The sequence below is a fragment of the Macrotis lagotis genome, chromosome X (genome assembly GCF_037893015.1).
Source record: "Macrotis lagotis isolate mMagLag1 chromosome X, bilby.v1.9.chrom.fasta, whole genome shotgun sequence".
Lineage (NCBI taxonomy): Eukaryota > Metazoa > Chordata > Mammalia > Peramelemorphia > Peramelidae > Macrotis > Macrotis lagotis.
Window position 1 is genome coordinate 167,855,084 of NC_133666.1, and position 17,440 is coordinate 167,872,523.

Genomic DNA, 17,440 nt, shown 5'->3' on the forward strand with positions numbered 1-17,440 from the left:
TGAAATTTCTTTATTGTCTATGGTACCTTTTAGGAGGATAAAGTTCCTTTCCTTATCTCTTTTAACAATATCTATTTTTGCAGCTGCTTTGTCTGAGATAAGGATTGCTACCCCTGCTTTTTTCATTTCAGCTGAAGAAAAATATATTTTGCTACAACATTTTACCCTTACTCTATGTATCCCTCTGCTTCCAATGAGTTTCTTGTAAGCAACATGTTGTAGGATTCTGGTTTTTAATCCATTCTGCTATTTGCTTACATTTTAAGGGAGAGTTCATCCCATTCACATTCAAAGTTATAATTACTAACTTTATTTTCCTCCATGCTATCTTCCCTCTGTTTGCATTTTTCCCCTTTTTTTCACTTTATTCATATTCCTCAGTATTTTGTTTCTGAAAACCACCACCTTCAGTGTGTTTGCCCTCCTATATCCAACCCCCTCCCCTTTCTTTCCCCTTTCCCCATTGCCCCTTCTTCCTTCCCTTCCTTCTGTTAATTCCCCTTTTCCTCCCCCTTCCCCTTTTCCCCTTTTAATACTTGAAAGGTAAGATAAGTGTGTTACCTTAACTGAGTGTGCGTATGTTAACTTTAAGCCAAATCTGATGAGAGTAAGATTCAGACAGTTCTCTGCTCCTCCCTTCTTCCCCTCTATTACAATAAGTCCTTTGTACCTCTTAATGAAATGAGATTTATCCCATTCAATCTCCTCCATCCTCCTGTTGCCTTATTGTCCCCCTTTTTGAGGAGGTATTATTTTTAAATCATTCTTTCTGAGTCACAGAAAAGTCATGAGTATCCTTCACTTCTGGCTAAGTATATTCTCCCTAACAGAGTTACAATTCTTAAGAGTTATTAGAGTATTTCTCCCAGGTAGGGATATAGCCAGTTTCATCTTGTTGGATAGCAGTTTCACAGATAAATCATGAATGTCCATCACTCCTGGCTAAGTATATTCTCTCTAATAGAATTAAAATTCTCAAGAGTTATGAGAATCTTTCTCCCAGGTGGGGATTTAGACTGTTTCATCTTATTGGATAGCAGGGGTTTTTTTCTTTACCTTTTTTTTTATCTTTTCATGTATCTCGAGTCTCCTGTTTGATGTCCAAATTTTATATTTAGCTATGGTCTTTTCATCAGGAAATGTTGGAAATCTCCCATTTCGTTAAATGTCCATCTATTCCCCTGAAAGAGAAGGCTCAGCTTTGCCGGATAGTGGATTTTTGGCTGCATTCCAAGCTCCCTTGATCTTCAGAATACCTCATTCCAGGCCCTTCAGTTCCTTAATGTTAATGCAGCCAGGTCCTGTGGCTCCTTGGTATTTAAATTATTTCTTTCTGGTTTCTTGCAGGATTTTCTCTTTTATCTGATAGTTCTGGAATTTGCCCACAATATTCCTTGGTGTTTTCATATTAGGATCCATTTCCAGAGGGGATTGATATATTCTTTCAATAACTATTTTGCGGGGTGGCTAGGTTGCATAGTGGATAAAGCACTGGCCTTGGAGTCAGGAGTACCTGGGTTCAAATCCAGTCTCAGACACTTAATAATTACCTAGCTGTGTGACCTTGGGCAAGCCACTTAACCCCATTTGCCTTGAAAAAAACTAAAAAAAAACCCCAAAAAACGATTTTTCCCTCTAGTCCCATGATATCAGGGCAGTTTTCCAACACTAAATCCTGTAATATTAAGTCTAGGCTTTTTTTTCTCTTCAATGTTTTCAGGAAGCCCAGTAATTCTTAGGTTGTTTCTCCTAGATCATTTCTTGAGGTCTGTGGTTTTGCTGATGAGATATTTTGCATTTTCTTCTATTTTTTTGATCTTTTGGTTTTGTTCAACAGAATCTTGTTGTCTCATGAAATCATTAGTTTACACAGATTCCATTTTTTTTTAGTGAAGAATTTTCTTCATTTACCTCTTGCAACTCCTTTTCCAACTGGTCAATTCTATTTTTGAAGGAGTTTTCCATTTGCCTAAATGTAGTTTTGAGAGAATTATTTTCTTTTTGCATTTGCCCAATTGAAGATCTGAGAGCATTATTCTCATTTTGTATTTGTCCAATTGTATTTTTTTTATTAGTTTTTGCAAGGGAAATGGGGTTAAGTGGCTTGCCCAAGGCCACACAGCTAGGTAATCATTAAGTGTCTGAGGCCAGATTTGAACTCAGGTCCTCCTGACTCCAGGGCCAGTGCTCTATCCACTGTGCCACCTAGCCACCCCTCCAATTGTATTTTCCAAGGATTTGTTTTCTTGTTAGGAGATGTTAAATTTTCCCTTGCAACATGTTAACTTTCTCTTGAGTTTCTTTTCCCAGTTTTTCCAATTGATTTTCAAATTCCTTCCTGATTTCTTTTTTTTAAGGTTTTTGCAAGGCAATGGGGTTAAGTGGCTTGCCCAAGGCCACACAGCTAGTTAATCATTAAGTGTCTGAGGCCGGATTTGAACTCAGGTCTTCCTGACTCCAGGGCCAGTGCTCTATCCACTGCGCCACCTAGCTGCCCTTCCTTCCTGATTTCTTCAAGGAAGTCTTTATGGGCTGGAGACCAATTCATATTCTCCTCAGAAGTTCCAGATCTCTCTGGGTTAGAATCTGTGCTTTCAAAGTAATTTTCAAAGGACCTCCCTTTCTGCTGTCTTTCTTCATTTTCCTAGGATCTTGTATTAGAGGAGGGACTGGCTCTCAGAGGTTTGCTTTTGAATACCCTAGAGGCTTTGTTCACTTGGCTTAGTAGATCCAAGTGGGCAGGCCAGTAGGGGGTGCTGGCTGCTTTCTCTGGAGTGTTTGAGGTCCTCTCCTTAGGCCTGTAGGGAGTGAGGAGTAGGAGTCTCAGCAGGGTCGGAATTGTTCTTGAACAATAGGATGGGCTCTGTGGAAGGTAGTTAATCTCCCTTTCAGCTGAGGGAGTTCTGCTGCCCATACCTGAACCTGAGGGGGTTGGAGGAGCAGTTACTGTTTGTTCTGGGAAAAAGACTCCACTGAAAGTATGGAGCTCAGGAGGCGCAGCTCCCTTCCTCCCCCGCCACCGCTGTGACATTGGGCGCCAAGCTGCCAGTGCAGCCCGAACCCCGAGCCCCAACCCAGCAGCAGAGCTCGCGTGCCTCCACCACCATGCTCCACACCGTCATCAGCCAAGCCAAGAGGCACCCAAGCCTGATCCCCCTGTTCGTGTTCCTGGGAGCTGGGGCCACCAGGGCCTCCCTATACATGCTGCTCCTGGCGCTCTTCAACCCCGACATCAGTTGGGACAGAAAGAATAACCCAGAACCATGGAACAAGCTGAATCCCACTGATCGGTACAAGTTCTACTCAGTAAATGTGGATTACAACAAACTGAAGAAAGAAGGCCCAGAATTCTAAGTGAAAAGGAGGCATTCAGCTGCTGTGAATGAAGGTCTTCCAAAAGCCATCCGCACAATTCTACACACAATTATGAAATGTTTGATTCTTTTCCCTCATGTTGCATGTAATCATGTTGGGTTTAACTGATGAATAAAAATGTGAAACTTGAAAAAAAAAAAAAAGAAAGTATGGAGCTCAGACCCGGAGCCCCTCTGCAATTCTCTGTACTGGAACTCAACCTCCAGTCCGACTGGGGCTCCCCATACCTCAGCTCCCCCAGCCAAAGGTTCTGCTACTAAAGTTGGTCCTCAGACCTGCCACTCACCTAAGGTTCAGTGGCTAAGGCTGATACTCTGCCTTCACCCTGATGCTGCCCCTGCGCTGGCTGTCTGCTCTCCTCTCCCGGTTCATTCATGGTCCCTTGAGGCAACCCTTCAGAAAGGGTTGAAGAACAGTCAATATGGTGTTTGCTGCCTGGCAACTCCAGGAAAAATGTTAGGAACTGAACAGAGGTCTGTATACAACATTTGTAGATCTGACCAAGGTCTTTGATACTGTCTGTCAGTCATGAAAATTTATGGAAAATCATGTCAAAAAGTTCATCAGTATTGTACGTCAATCTTATGACACCATGCATGCCTAGGTTCTGGATAGTGGATGATGCTCTTGAGATTTCCCAGTCAACAATGGAGTGAAACAAGGATGTGTCTTTGTTCCCATACTTTTTAACATATTTTCAGCCATGTGTTCTAACACTTTCACTGAGAATGAACATGGAACTACCACACTGATGGCACATTCTTAAACTTGAAAAGGCTACAAGCCAAGACCAAAGTGGAAGGAGTGTTGGTGCATGATCTTCTGCTTGCAGATGATTGTGCTCTCAAGGCAGCCTCTGAAGCTGAGATGCAACAAAGTATGAATCAATTCTCTGTTGCTTGTGCTAATTCTGGTCTAATAATTAATACCAAAAAATCACAGTTGCTCCGTCAGCCAACAACACACCATCCATGCGTGGAACCATTGATAATAGCAAATGGAGAAGTTTTGAGTACTGTGGACAAATTCACTCACCTCAGCAGTTCTTTCCAGGGAGATACACACTGACAATGATATTAACATAAGCATTGTCAGAACTAGCCCAGTATTTGGGAGGCTCCAAAACAAAGTATGAGAGAGAAAAGGTATTAGACTGACTACTAAACTGAAGGTCTATGAAGCTGTTCTGCTGACCTCATTGCAATATGCCTGTGAAATCTGGACAGCCTACCTTGTTAGGAAACTGAATTTAAATTGTCTTAGAAAGATTCTGAAGATCACCTGGCAGGAGAAGATACCAGACACTGAAGTCCTTTCTTGAGTTAAACTGCCTAGCATTCCAACATTACTACAGAGAGTGAAACCTTGATGGACTGGACATGTTGTTAGAATGTCAGATGTAGGCTTGCCCAAAAACAATTTTATGGAGAACTCACACAGGACAAGTGCTCACAAGGGGGTCAGAAGAAGCAATACCAAGACACCCTGAAGGTCTCATTGAAGAACTTTAAAATTGATTGTACAGCATGGGAGACACTGGCACAGGACCACCCAGCATGGCATGCCCTTATCAGTGAGGGTACTACACTCCATAAGGAAGGCAGAATTGAAGCAGCTCAAAAGAAACATGACCTTCAGGGGCAGCTAGGTGGCATAGTGAATAGAGCACCGGGCCTGGAGTCAGAAGTACCTGAGTTTAAATCCGGCCTCAGACACTTAATAATTGCCTAGCTGTGTGGCCTTGGGCAAGCCACTTAATCCCATTTGCCTTGCAAAAAAAAAAAAAGAAACATGACCTTCAGAAGTTTAGGGTACCCACCCCAGGGATTCACATGGACTATTTGTACCCAACCTGCGGTAGAGCATTCTGAACTCATATTGGTATAATCAGCCTCAGTCAGACACACTGTAATTGTCTCAAACATAGTGATGTCATTTTGGTCTTCTTTGATAATGAAGGACATTCACCAACTATATCCTGGTACATTTGTTCCTGAGTGTGGTTAAAGGACCTAGACAGAAAATAAATAGTATAAATAATGCCACTTCTGAATTTTTTTTAAATTTATTTAAGGCAATGGGGTTAAGTGACTTGCCAAAGGTCACACGGCTAGGTAATTGAGGTCTAATTTGAACTCAGGTCCTCCTGCCCCCCTCCAGCCCCCCTTCACTGCTCCACCTCACTGCCCCAATACTACCATTTCTAAACAGAAAACGTATTCTATTATTTTAAAACTTGGATAAAGCACAACAGAAAAAGGTAGGAGGTGAATTTTACTCCATCCCCTTACAAACTATTATTTTCTAGTGTACCAGTTTGGTTCTGCTCCCATCCTAACAAACCACAGAAGTCTGCCATCTCAATTGAATCAATCACAAGAATAAACTGGGTATGAACAAATGCATAATCAATTTGAGAGGATAAAAGTGCTTTAATCATTGAAGAATGATGATGCCACACAGGTAATTTCTGGTGATTGGCTATAAGAATCAGACATACTTCTGGGCTGATGTATAAAAATCAATCAGTCCAGCAGTAAGCTCAAAAAGCAGCTGTCTAGTCTATCAGTGGAAGAATTCTGGTTTGGAGGATTACTCTTTTATGGTGAGAGCTTTTCTTCTTTCTCCTTACCCCACCCCAACTGATCTTGTTATTAGAGAGACTGAACAAGTGTTGGAATGCACATCTTGTCAGGAGCAGAGAAAAAAAAACCCTGCAGATAAATATAGAAAGTCAGAAGAAGCATCTTCAAGGAGAACAACTCCATGCACCAGAGAGGAATGAAAACTCTGGAAAGAAGAAATGACTCCTAGTTCCTAAAGTACTAGGGATTGTGGCAGTGAGTTGTACTTATCTTTCCTTATGTTATCCCCACCTCTTGGCCCCAACCACAGGAGAATGTAAACTCTTTGAGGTATGAATGTTTTTCAGAAAATTCAATAAACTTAAACTTTTTAAATGATAAGTACAGAAGATAGAAGAAAGGGAAGATAATAGATCACAAATATAAAAGTGATTATGATTATTTAACACCCTGATTTCCCTATATCTTGATTTTCAAACCCTGACAAAATCACACATCCTTATAAGATTTATATATTCTAAAGTATTAGATACTTAACAGTCAAGTGTTTCTATATAGCAAAAACCCACTGCTTAAAAAGAAAGGGGAAACTAACCAACAGGATGGCAGATTTGGAATCAGAGGCCTGGGTGACCTTGGAAAGTCATTTAACCTTTGAGGTCTCAGTTTCCTCACCAATAAAATGAGGGGTTTGCATTTTCATAGTTTCTAAAGTCAATCCCAAATTTAGCTCATTCATGAGAACTAATCATGGCCTCTGAAAAAGAAAATGATAGTGTTATTATGGAAAGAAAATAAAGAAGGTGGAAATATAATAAATCTAATAGAATAATATAATGTGATATAATATAAAGTAGTTCTACTTCATGGCTAGTAAGGCAAAACAGCTCTTTGTTTTTGTGGCAATAGACTCTACAATGACTCTCCTAATCTCCACTAATACTGGCAGGCAGAGTCCAGGTTGAAGGTCTAGAGAAATAGCTTCTTCTCCCAGCACAGTCCTAGGGAACCTGGAAGGGATGAGTTCCCATTGGAGTCCTTCCCCTCAATGCTTATCATTTGATTATATTTTGTCAGTCAGATTTAATTAACTCTTTGAAAGGAGGTATTTACTGAGGTGATAAGGTAAGAACACGTAGCATGAAACATACTCCCAAAAGGCTGTGACACATTCTCCTACAAATACCTACAGAGTCTAGTGAAAAGTGGGTTAGAGCTTAGTAAATAGGTTACAAAGGGGCAACTCAGGTCCAGGGTCAGTTTACTGGCACAGAATACCTCATCTTCCTGAATTCTTCCTGAATTAGCTCTGTGACCCTGGGCAAGTCACTTAACCCTATTTGCCTCAGTTTCCTCATCTGTAAAATGAACTGGAAAAGGAAAACTACTTGGCAAACTACTCCAGTATCTTTGCCAAGAAAATTTTACAAGAGGTCACAAAAGTCAAAAATGAGTGAAAGGATTGAACAACAATTTAAAAAAACCTCATAGAACCTGGAAATCCTATTCTTTCTTTTGTGTAGCCCTCATTAAGTTTTCATTAGGTTTGATATAGTTTTGGTAGACTCCAGGGTAGACTACTCAGCATATCTAGAAATTTCCTCAGCATCCAATGAAGACAGACACTGTTAGTCACTGGTATTCCTAGGATGCTGCTAGTATATAAGCAAGTCGTCTAAACACTCTGGTTTTCCACAGTTCACAAGAATGGAGACAGAAGATTTACTCCACCACTACTCCTTTTCAGGAATACTTAGCTGGAACTACTCCTTCCTCTAAACTGTAAGACTCTAAAGGCTGGGTTCTGCCTAATTTGCTACTTTATATAATGACACATAGCATGACTGAGTGTACATTAATATAATTACTTCAAATGATTGAGTCAACAAAAGTGTTTTTTACCTGATAAAAGTACTTGCTTTAAGTAATCAACCTCTACCCTTGCAGTATGTTTAGGTTTACTTCATAGGCAATGTGTAAACTGGACAAGATGACTTCAAAACCACCTCTTTCTTGAGAACTGATTATGGGTCCAGTCTCTTTCTCACAGACAGAATAATGAAAGGAGGAGGTACTTGCCGTGCATGCATCAATAAGCCTGAAGTCCAAGTATACTAGATCAGGAAGGTAGGCAGTGACAAACAACTTATAATCTTCTTCCTCACAGATGGGGTTCCCAGCAAGGTTGAGTGAACGTAAATATTGGAATCTCCTCAGATAGATGACCTGTTTCAAATGTTCAAAAAATCAATTTTAGTGGATTCCAGAGCAAGAACAAATTTTAAAATAAAATCTTCCAACTTTTTTTTTCCTTTTTTGTCATCAATTTCATGTAAGATTTTGAAATTTATACCCCAAGGGTATTAGAATCTGTTGGGGTTCTTTTATTACTTAACTTGAAAGTAATTGACTTGAAATTTCTACCAGTCACTCAGATTCAGATTTTAAAGTCTGCAAATAATCAAAACAACATATACTATCTGGGACTCTATAATAAAACTTTGATGAACTAGGACAAAAATAACTGGAACATTCAGATTCACAGATGAGTTGAAAGGGTCATCTAGTTTGTGGTTGAACAGGAAGACTTTGCCCAAAAGCCCCAATAAGAGACCATCCAACCTCCATTTGATCTTTTGTATCAGATAGCCACTCTCGGGGAAGGCCAGTTTCACTTCAGAATAATTCTGATTGTCAGGAAGTCTTTCTTTCCAATAGAGTTTTCTAGACCTAGCTTTCTAAGACCTAGAAGAGCCCAGATCCCTCTCACAAGCACAAAACAATGAAATCTAGAAAAACACAATTAATTGGCAAAACAGGAAGCACCTCCTGTAGACTCCTTCACTCAGACCAGGGACACACAGGAGTTTGAGGACTGCTTGTACAAAGCAGCCCCAAGGCAACTGGACAGGAAGGTCTCTGGATGAAGTCAGGATGGCAGGATGGAGTCAAAAGCAATGTCAAAAGTAGAATGAGAGGAAGGCTTTTTTGTCTATTTCAAACCGTACAAGTCCTCCATAACAATCTGGAAAATGCACCAGACAAAATTCTGATAAAAAAAAGCCAAGCAAGAGTCAAAGTGAATCAATTTTCCAACCTAGAGCAGGTTAAAAGTTCAGAGAAGTCTGCAGATACTGGGCTTGCGGTTAGCCAAGAATAAAGCATAGCAGCGGAGGCTGAGGCAATCTCCAGCTGGAATATTCTAATACCCAGGGACGGAACTGCAGCCCAGGGATTCTGGGGCAGATCGAGATTCCAGGGACCTCCTGAACTAGCCCTGGGAACAGGAAGGACTGCCATTCGGGAGCTCTGCCACCCCTAACCCAGTTCCCGGTCACAGATAGAGAGCATAGAGAAGAGGTCATCAGTGGGGGGGGGGGGGGCAGGGAGAGGTAGGAGGTGAGCAGAATACTAAGTAAGGAACAAGTTCTGAGCCCAGGAGCTGAGGAGTGACCCAGTTCTTTATCCTAGCACATAAACCTGCAATGGAAAAACCAGGGCAGAATGTCCCAAACCAAAGGAGATGTAGCAATTTAATCACTCTGCATCTGCAGAAGTTCTTGGAGGCTAATAGTGACTGTCAGTATCATTCTATTGAGATTCAATCATACACAAAGCAATAGACCCAAGCCTGGGTCGGGGACTTTCAGAGCTCAGATTAAAAGGGCAGTGAACAGGCTTCTCCCCTCTTTATACCAATCTGAGAACACTGAAAACTTGCAGACCCCAAGACTGAGCTGTGAAAACAGCAGGAGGACATAAAAAGAGAGAAGCTCAAGTTGAGTGATCCCTCCAATACAAAGTCCAAAACAAAAAAAAATAGACTGGAAAAATGAGCTAACAAAAAAGAACACAACCATAATTAGTTCTGATGTTAACAGGAAATTCAAGATCAAACAGAGAAAACAATGACTTAAAAACATCTACAAGCAAAACCTCAAAAAAATGCAAATTGGACACAAGCACATAAAGGATTCCTAGAATAGTTAAAGAAAAAGATAAACCTAGTGAGAGGAAGAGGCAAAAAATGAGAAAAGAATGAGTTATGCAAGAAAACTATGCAAGAAGAATTAACAATTTGGTAAACTCTTTAAAGAAAATAATTCCTTGAAAATTAGACCTGACTAAATGGAAGTTAATGATATCATGAGACATCAAGAAATAAGGAACAAAGTCAAAGAACTGAAGGTAAAATATTTCATTTGAAAAACAACTGATCTGGAAAACAGAAGGGAGATGGACAATTTAAGAATCAGTCAGTGTATTACCTGAAGGTAATGAACCAAAAAAAATGAGGCTAAAACATCATATTTCAAGAAATTATTAAGGAAAACTGCCCAAATATCTTAGAACTAGAGAGCAAAGGAGACACTGAAAAAATCCAATAGTCACCCCCTGAAAGAAACCTCCAAATAAAAACTCCCCAAAATAATATATCAAAATCCAGAGTTCCCAGATCAAGGAGAAAATACTGAAAGCACCCAGAAAGAACTGTAGAGCCACAGTGAGGATCACAAAAGATTTAGGCAGTCATTACTTTAAAGAAATTAATAGCTTGAATTTGAAATGCAAAAGATTGAGGATTACAACAAAACTAAGTATAATCCTACAAGTGAGTGGAAAAAGATATTTAACAAAATAGAAGAGTTTCAGATATTCCTGAAGAAAAGATCAGAGCTAAATACAAAATCTGAATTCAAACAGGGACTCAAAAGAAGCATAAAAAGGTAAAATTGAGTAAAAAAATTAACAAGGAACTAAACAAAGTTAAGCGGTTTATGGAGAGATGATACATGTGATTAATCCTTCAGAACTTTATCACCAGCAGTCTTAGAGAGAGACTAATTAGACAAAAGGCCTAAGAGTGTTCCTTTTATTTTTTGGATGATCTCAAAAAAATGAAAGGGTGGAAAAGAGGAATGCACTGGAAGAGGAGGGAAGGGAAAGGAAGAATGGGGTGGGAAAATTATCTCACATAAATGGGACATGCCAAGGAGAGTTTATACAATGGAATGAGCAATAGTGATAGAGCAACATTTGTACCTCACTCTATCTAAACTGGTTCAAGAAGGAATGAATACACATACACACAGTTGGCCACAGAAATTCATTTTACTCAACAGGGAGGAAGGAGAGAAAGAGGTTAAGAAAAATGGGTGGAGAGAATAAGAGGGAGAGTAGAATAAGGGAGGCAGTTTTCAGGAACAAAACAGTTTCTTAAAGAAAAGAGGAAAAAAGAGGACAAGTATAATAGCTTGAAGGGAAATATATATATGAAACAAACATAATGATAAATATGAATGGGATGAACTCACAATGATCTTCCATAAGATAGAAAAGGGTATCAAAATGAATTACAAACCAGACTCTAACAATAAGTTGTTTATAAGAAATATTTTTGAAATACAAAAAATATGCACAGAGTTAAAAATAAGGAACAGGAGAAAAATCTATTATGTTTCATTTAATGGAAAAGGGACAAGGGTGCCAATTATGATGTCTGACAAAGCAAAAGCAAAAACAGGCTTAATAAAAGAGAAACTACATTTTATTAAAAAGATACTTATAGGGGTGGCTAGATGGTACAGTGGATAGAGTACTGACCCTAGGGTCAGGAGTACCTGAGTTCAAATCTGGCCTCAGACACTTAATAATTGCCTAGCTATGTGACCTTGGGCAAGTCACTTAACCCCCATTGCCTTAAATAAAATTTTTTAAAAAGATACCATAAATAATTAATAGCAATATGGAATACATTTGCAACACTGGCATAGTATCTAAATTCCTAATTAATTTACATATTCAATCCCATACCAATCAAAGTACCAAAAACATTATTTATAGAGCTAGGAAAAACAATAACAAAATTCATCTGGAAGAACAAAAGATCAAGCCTATCAAGGAAATTAATGGAAAAAAAACAAGTATGAAGGAAGGTGCCCTAGATGTACCAGAGCTCAAACTATATTATAAAGTGGTAATCATCAAAATGACATGATATTGGCAAAGATATAGAGTGATGAATCAGTACACAGTAGTAAATAACCATAGTAATCTAGTGTTAGATAACCCAACTACCCAAGCTTGGGGGATGAAGACTCATCATTTGAAAAATCTGCAGGGAAACTGAAAAACAGTGAGGCAGAAATTAAATATAGACCAACATCTTATACTGCAAACCAAGATAAGGTCAAAGTGAGTACATGATGTAAACATAAAGGGTAAAACCATAAGCAAATTAGGAGAACAAGGAACAGTTTATCCAGTTAGATTTATTGAGAAGGCAAGAATTTAGGACCAACAAGAAACAGAGAGCAGTATGAGGTATAAAAAGGATAATTTTGATAGTATTGAATTTTAAAATATATAATACTTTGTTTTTCCCCAATTGCAAGTTAATACAATTTATAAAATATTTGATAGGTTTTTTAAGTATTTAGATCCACATGATCAAAAATATTTATAACAGCTCTTTTTGTAGTGGCAAAGAATTGGAAATTGCAGAATTGCCCATCAATTGGGGAATGACTGAACATGTCAAAGTATATGAATGTTATGAAGGACTATTTTTCTATAAGAAATCATGAATGGTCAGACTTTAGAGAAGTAGGGAAAGAATTACACAAACTGATACTGAATGAAGGGAGCAGAACTAAAAGAACATTGTATACATTAAAAACAACATTGTGAGGGCAGCTAGGATAAAACACCAGCCCTGGAAAAAGGAGGACTTGAATTCAAATCCTACCTCAGACAGCTAATATTTACCTAGCTGTGTGACCTTGTGCAAGTCACTTAACCTCATTGCCTTGCAAAAACAAAAAAAAGAGAAAAAAGAAAAACCACTTTGTAAGATGATCAACTATGATGGATGCAGCTCCTCTCAGCAGTTCAGAGATACAGGACAACAACCCTGGGAGGGCCTACTATGGACAATGCCATCCATAACCAGAAGGAAAAAAAATAAACCACGAAATATGAATGTATATTTTGTTCACTTTTTTAAAAATGCTTTTATGTTTTTCCTTCTGATCTCATGGTTTTTCTTTCTTACATTAAAAAAAAATAAAGTATTAGGTTCCAAATTCTATCCTTCCCTGTCTCCCTCCCCTTCCTCCTCCCTGAGATACTAAGTGTTTATTATATAAAACTAAAAAGTTTTTGCACAAACAAAACCAGTGCATCCAAGATTAGAAGTAAAGCAGAAAGCTTGGGGAAAAAAATTTATTGCAAGTGTCTCTGATAAAGACCTCATTTCTTAAATATGTAGAAAACTGAGTCTTATTCTAATAAATTTGTATAAATACAAGTCATTCCCCAATTGACAAAGGATTTGAACAAGCAGTTTTTCAGGTGAAGAAATCAAAGCTATTTATAAAATATAACAAAAAAGGAAAATGATATATCTTAGAGGGGGAAGTAGAAAAACTGAAGACACTAGTACACTATTGGTGGAGTTGTGAACTGATCCAACCCTTCTTGAAAGCAATTTAGAACTATGCCCAAGGAGTATAAAGCTGTGCATATCCTGTGATCCAACAATACCACTATTAGGTTTATATCCCACAAAACATATTTATGGCAGCTCTTTTTTCTGTTGAGAAAGAATGGATATTGAGGAGTTATCCAACAATTGAGGAATGGTTGAACAAATTAGGATTATACATTTGTAACGGAATTCTTCTATGCTATATAAATAACAAGTAGGATGATTTCAGAAAAACCTAGAAGTGAACAGAACCATAAGAACAGTGTACATAGTAAATACCAATGTTGCACACTGATCAATTGTGATTGACTTAACTATTCCAAAAATACAATGATCCAAGACAATTCCAAAATATTCATGATGAAAAATGCCATCCACATCCAGATAAAGAACTGATGAATTCTGAAGGCAGAGTAAAGCACACTATTTTTGACTTTCTTCATTATTTCCAGTTTTTTGTTTGTGTCTTCTTCTTATAACAACATGACTAATGCAAAAATATGTTTTACATGATTGAAAATGTATAATTTTCAGTCTGTTTACTGTCCCAGAGAAGGGGAATAGGGGAAGGGAAGAAGAGAACGAGAAACTCAAAAATGTTTTAAATGAATGTTGAAAATTGTTTTTACAAATAATTGCAAACAAATAAAGCAAAATATTCTCAAATGAATCTCACAGAAGCCTGGAAAGATTTGCATGAACTGATGCTGACCAAGATGAGCAGAACCAGAAGAACACTGTACACCCATAAGAGCAACCTCAATGGACTTTCTCATTTCATCAATGTAATAATCAGAGACAATTTTAGTGTATCTGAGATGGATAATACCATCTGTATCCAAAGAAAAAATTGTGGAGTTTAAACAAAGACAAAGACTATTACCTTTAATTTAAAAAACTTATCTTGTGTATTATGTAAGTTTACTATCTCTTATATTTTATTTTTTCCTTAAGGATATGATTTTTCTCTCAACACATTCAATTTTGATTTAATGTATAGCATAGAAACAATGTAAAGACTATCAGACTGCCTTCTGTGGAGGGAGAGAAGGAAGCAAGATTGAGGGAAAAATTGTAAAACTCAAAAAATATTTTTAAAAAATGAATCTTACAAAGAAGTGCAAAAAATTAAAATATTAAATATATCTTTTTTCTGACCATAATTCAATGGAAATTACTACAATAAGGGATCTTTTTAACACAGATTAAAAATTAATTAGAAATTAAGTAACATAATCTTAAGAATTAGTGGATCAAAGAACAAATCATAGAAATAATCCATAATTATATTTGAGAGAATGTCAACCATAAAGTAATATGCCAAAACTTTTGAGATACAATCAAAGTAGTACTTAGGGAAAATTTATGCCCCTAAGTGCTTTATAAATGGATTAATCACCAAAATAGAAATCCTGAAAATAAAAAGAGAGATTAATAAAACTGAAAGTTAAAAAAATTCATTGAATTAATAAATAAAACAAATTGTTTTTATTTAAATAAACCAATGAAATAGATAAGCCATTAGCACATTTAATTTATATAAAAAGAAAAAAAGATAACCAAATTACCAGTATCCAAAAATCTTAAAATGTGAATTCACAACCAAAGTAAAAGAAATACAAGCATTAAGAAGTTGTTTTTGCCCAACTATATGTCCATAAAACTGCAATCTAAATGAAATGAATGAATTTTTTTTTTTTAGGATTTTGCAAGGCAAATGGAGTTAAAGTGGCTTGCCCAAGGACATACAGCCAGGTAATTATTAAGTGTCTGAGACTGGATTTGAACCCAGGTACTCCTGACCCGGATGAATATTTTTTAAAAGTATTATTCCAAATTAACAGAACAGGAAATAAAATACTTAAATAAACCTATCTTCTTAAAAGGAATTGAACATGTTTTAAATAAACTCCTAAAGAAAAAAAACCCCAGGATCCAATGGATGAAGTGAATTCTACCAAACACTTTAAGAACAACTAATTTGAAAACTACATAAATTGTTAGATAAAATAAAGAAAAAATTCTACCAAATCCCTTCTATGGCACATATGTGGTTTAAATATTTAAACTAAGGAGAATTATAACAGAGAAAGAAAACTATAGACAAATTTTCCTAATGAATGCTGAGGCAAACATCTTAAATAAAATACTAGTAAATAGATTAAAGCAATGTCATAAAGCTCATATATTATGACTATGCTGGATTAATAACAGGAATGAATAACTAGTTTAATATTATCATATCAATAACAAAAACAAAACAACAAAATCATATAATTATGTCAATAGATTCAGAAAAATGTTTTGATATATACAATTTGATAAATATAATTTGATAAATTCCTATTAAAAACAAAAAGAATAAATGGAGTTTTCCTAAAATGCTAATTAGCATCTATCTAAAATTAAGAGCAAACATTATCTGTAAGAGATAAGTTAGAAGGTCTTCCCAATAAGATCATGGGCAAAACAAGGATATCCATTACTATTTAATATTGTATGAGAAATGTATAGCAATAACACAAGAAAAAGAAATGGAATAACCATAGGCAATGAGGAAATAAAACTATCATTTTAAAGATGATGTGATGATTTACTTAGAGAACTCTACAGAGTCAGTGAAAGAATTAACAACAAAGCCCAACTCCTTGCTCCTGTCCTCCTTCCACCTTTCCAATGCCATGCTTTAGGTTGTGGAAGTTTGCTGGGGCTGTTACTACAGTTAATCAAAGCCAAGACAGTTAGTGATTTGTCCTGCAAAAGATCTCTTCAAGAGAGTAGCAGAACAGCAGCAAAGGGGACGGACAAGTATATGGGTTTGAAATAGAACCCATCACCATACATACTGTCCTGACTTTTCCCAAAGCTCTAGGAACTACAGAACTACAGAAATCATCCTTACAGCACTAATGCAGCAATGCACTGCCAGATAACTAAGGAATAGACTAAGAGGAATAGGACATAGACAGGACACTGCAGTGTGTGTGTGTGTGTGTGTGTGTGTGTGTGTGTGTGTGTATGTGTCTGTGTGTCTGTGTGTCTGTGTGTGTGTGTCTGTGTGTGTGTGTGTGTGTGTGTGTGTGTGTGTCTGTGTGTGTGTTTGTTGTACAGGGATAGAGGTGCAGCAATGAGAGAAAATATTCAGTTCTTATCACCCAGGCTTGTATACTATGAATTGTCCAGTGTGGGAAGACAATTGGAAATTTGACATCATAGGGGAGGAAGTCAAAAACTGAACAATAAGGAGAATTAAGTAAGAAATCAAAATATAACCTTTCAATTATCAAAGATCTCAGGAAGAAGAAAATTCAAAGACTTTGAATACAAACAGATTAATTAAAATGGAAAACATTAACAAAAGAAGGGAATAAAGTCTCTAGATCTAGTAAACAAATTCAGGCATCTATAATAAATACTGCAAAACAAAGGAAAATGATCAATTCTTGATGAGACAGAGGATACTGGGAATTTTAAGGAGAACATGGAACCTTGCTCCTCAAAGATTTAAAAGAGAAATGAGAATTAGAAGAACAGATCTTATAGCCTATACAGCAAAAATAATGGGAAAAACAGAAAAACTGGAATCTACAAAGACAAGTTTCACCAAAAGAAAGAACAACAGATTGACTGAGAATGCAAATAAATAGAAGCAAAGGACAATTTAGAAGAAAATATGCTCACTATGCAAGCAAAGCATATTGATCTTGAAGACAAGATGAGTAGAGACAACATAAGGTCCATAGAACTCCCAGAACATAACAAGATGAAAAACATGAAAACTATAATTCAAGAAATAATATGACCCTTTCCCCCAAGATGGCGCCAAAGGCAAAGAAGGAAGCAGTTGTCCCCCCAAAGACGGACGTCAAGTCCAAGGCCTTGAAGGCCAAGAAAGTGGTGTTGAAGGGTGTCCATGGCCACGAAAAAGAAGATCCAAACCTCCCCCACCTTCTGGAGACCCAAGACACTAAGAATTCAAAGGCAGCCCAAA

General features: G+C 37.2%; 1 protein-coding gene and 1 pseudogene across 3 annotated transcripts in view; one reads left to right on the forward strand and one right to left on the reverse strand.

The window, feature by feature from the left end:
* Positions 1 to 17,440, reverse strand: part of DRC3 (dynein regulatory complex subunit 3) — a 132,253-nt gene that overhangs the window by 76,588 nt on the left and 38,225 nt on the right. For all 3 annotated transcript variants that reach the window (XM_074208442.1, XM_074208440.1, XM_074208441.1), the window contains exon 5: positions 8,040 to 8,186. In XM_074208442.1, coding sequence (XP_074064543.1) covers positions 8,040 to 8,186 — 147 coding nt within the window. The remainder of the gene's footprint in view (positions 1 to 8,039; positions 8,187 to 17,440) is intronic.
* LOC141503243 (cytochrome c oxidase subunit NDUFA4 pseudogene) lies at positions 3,106 to 3,535 on the forward strand (annotated as a pseudogene).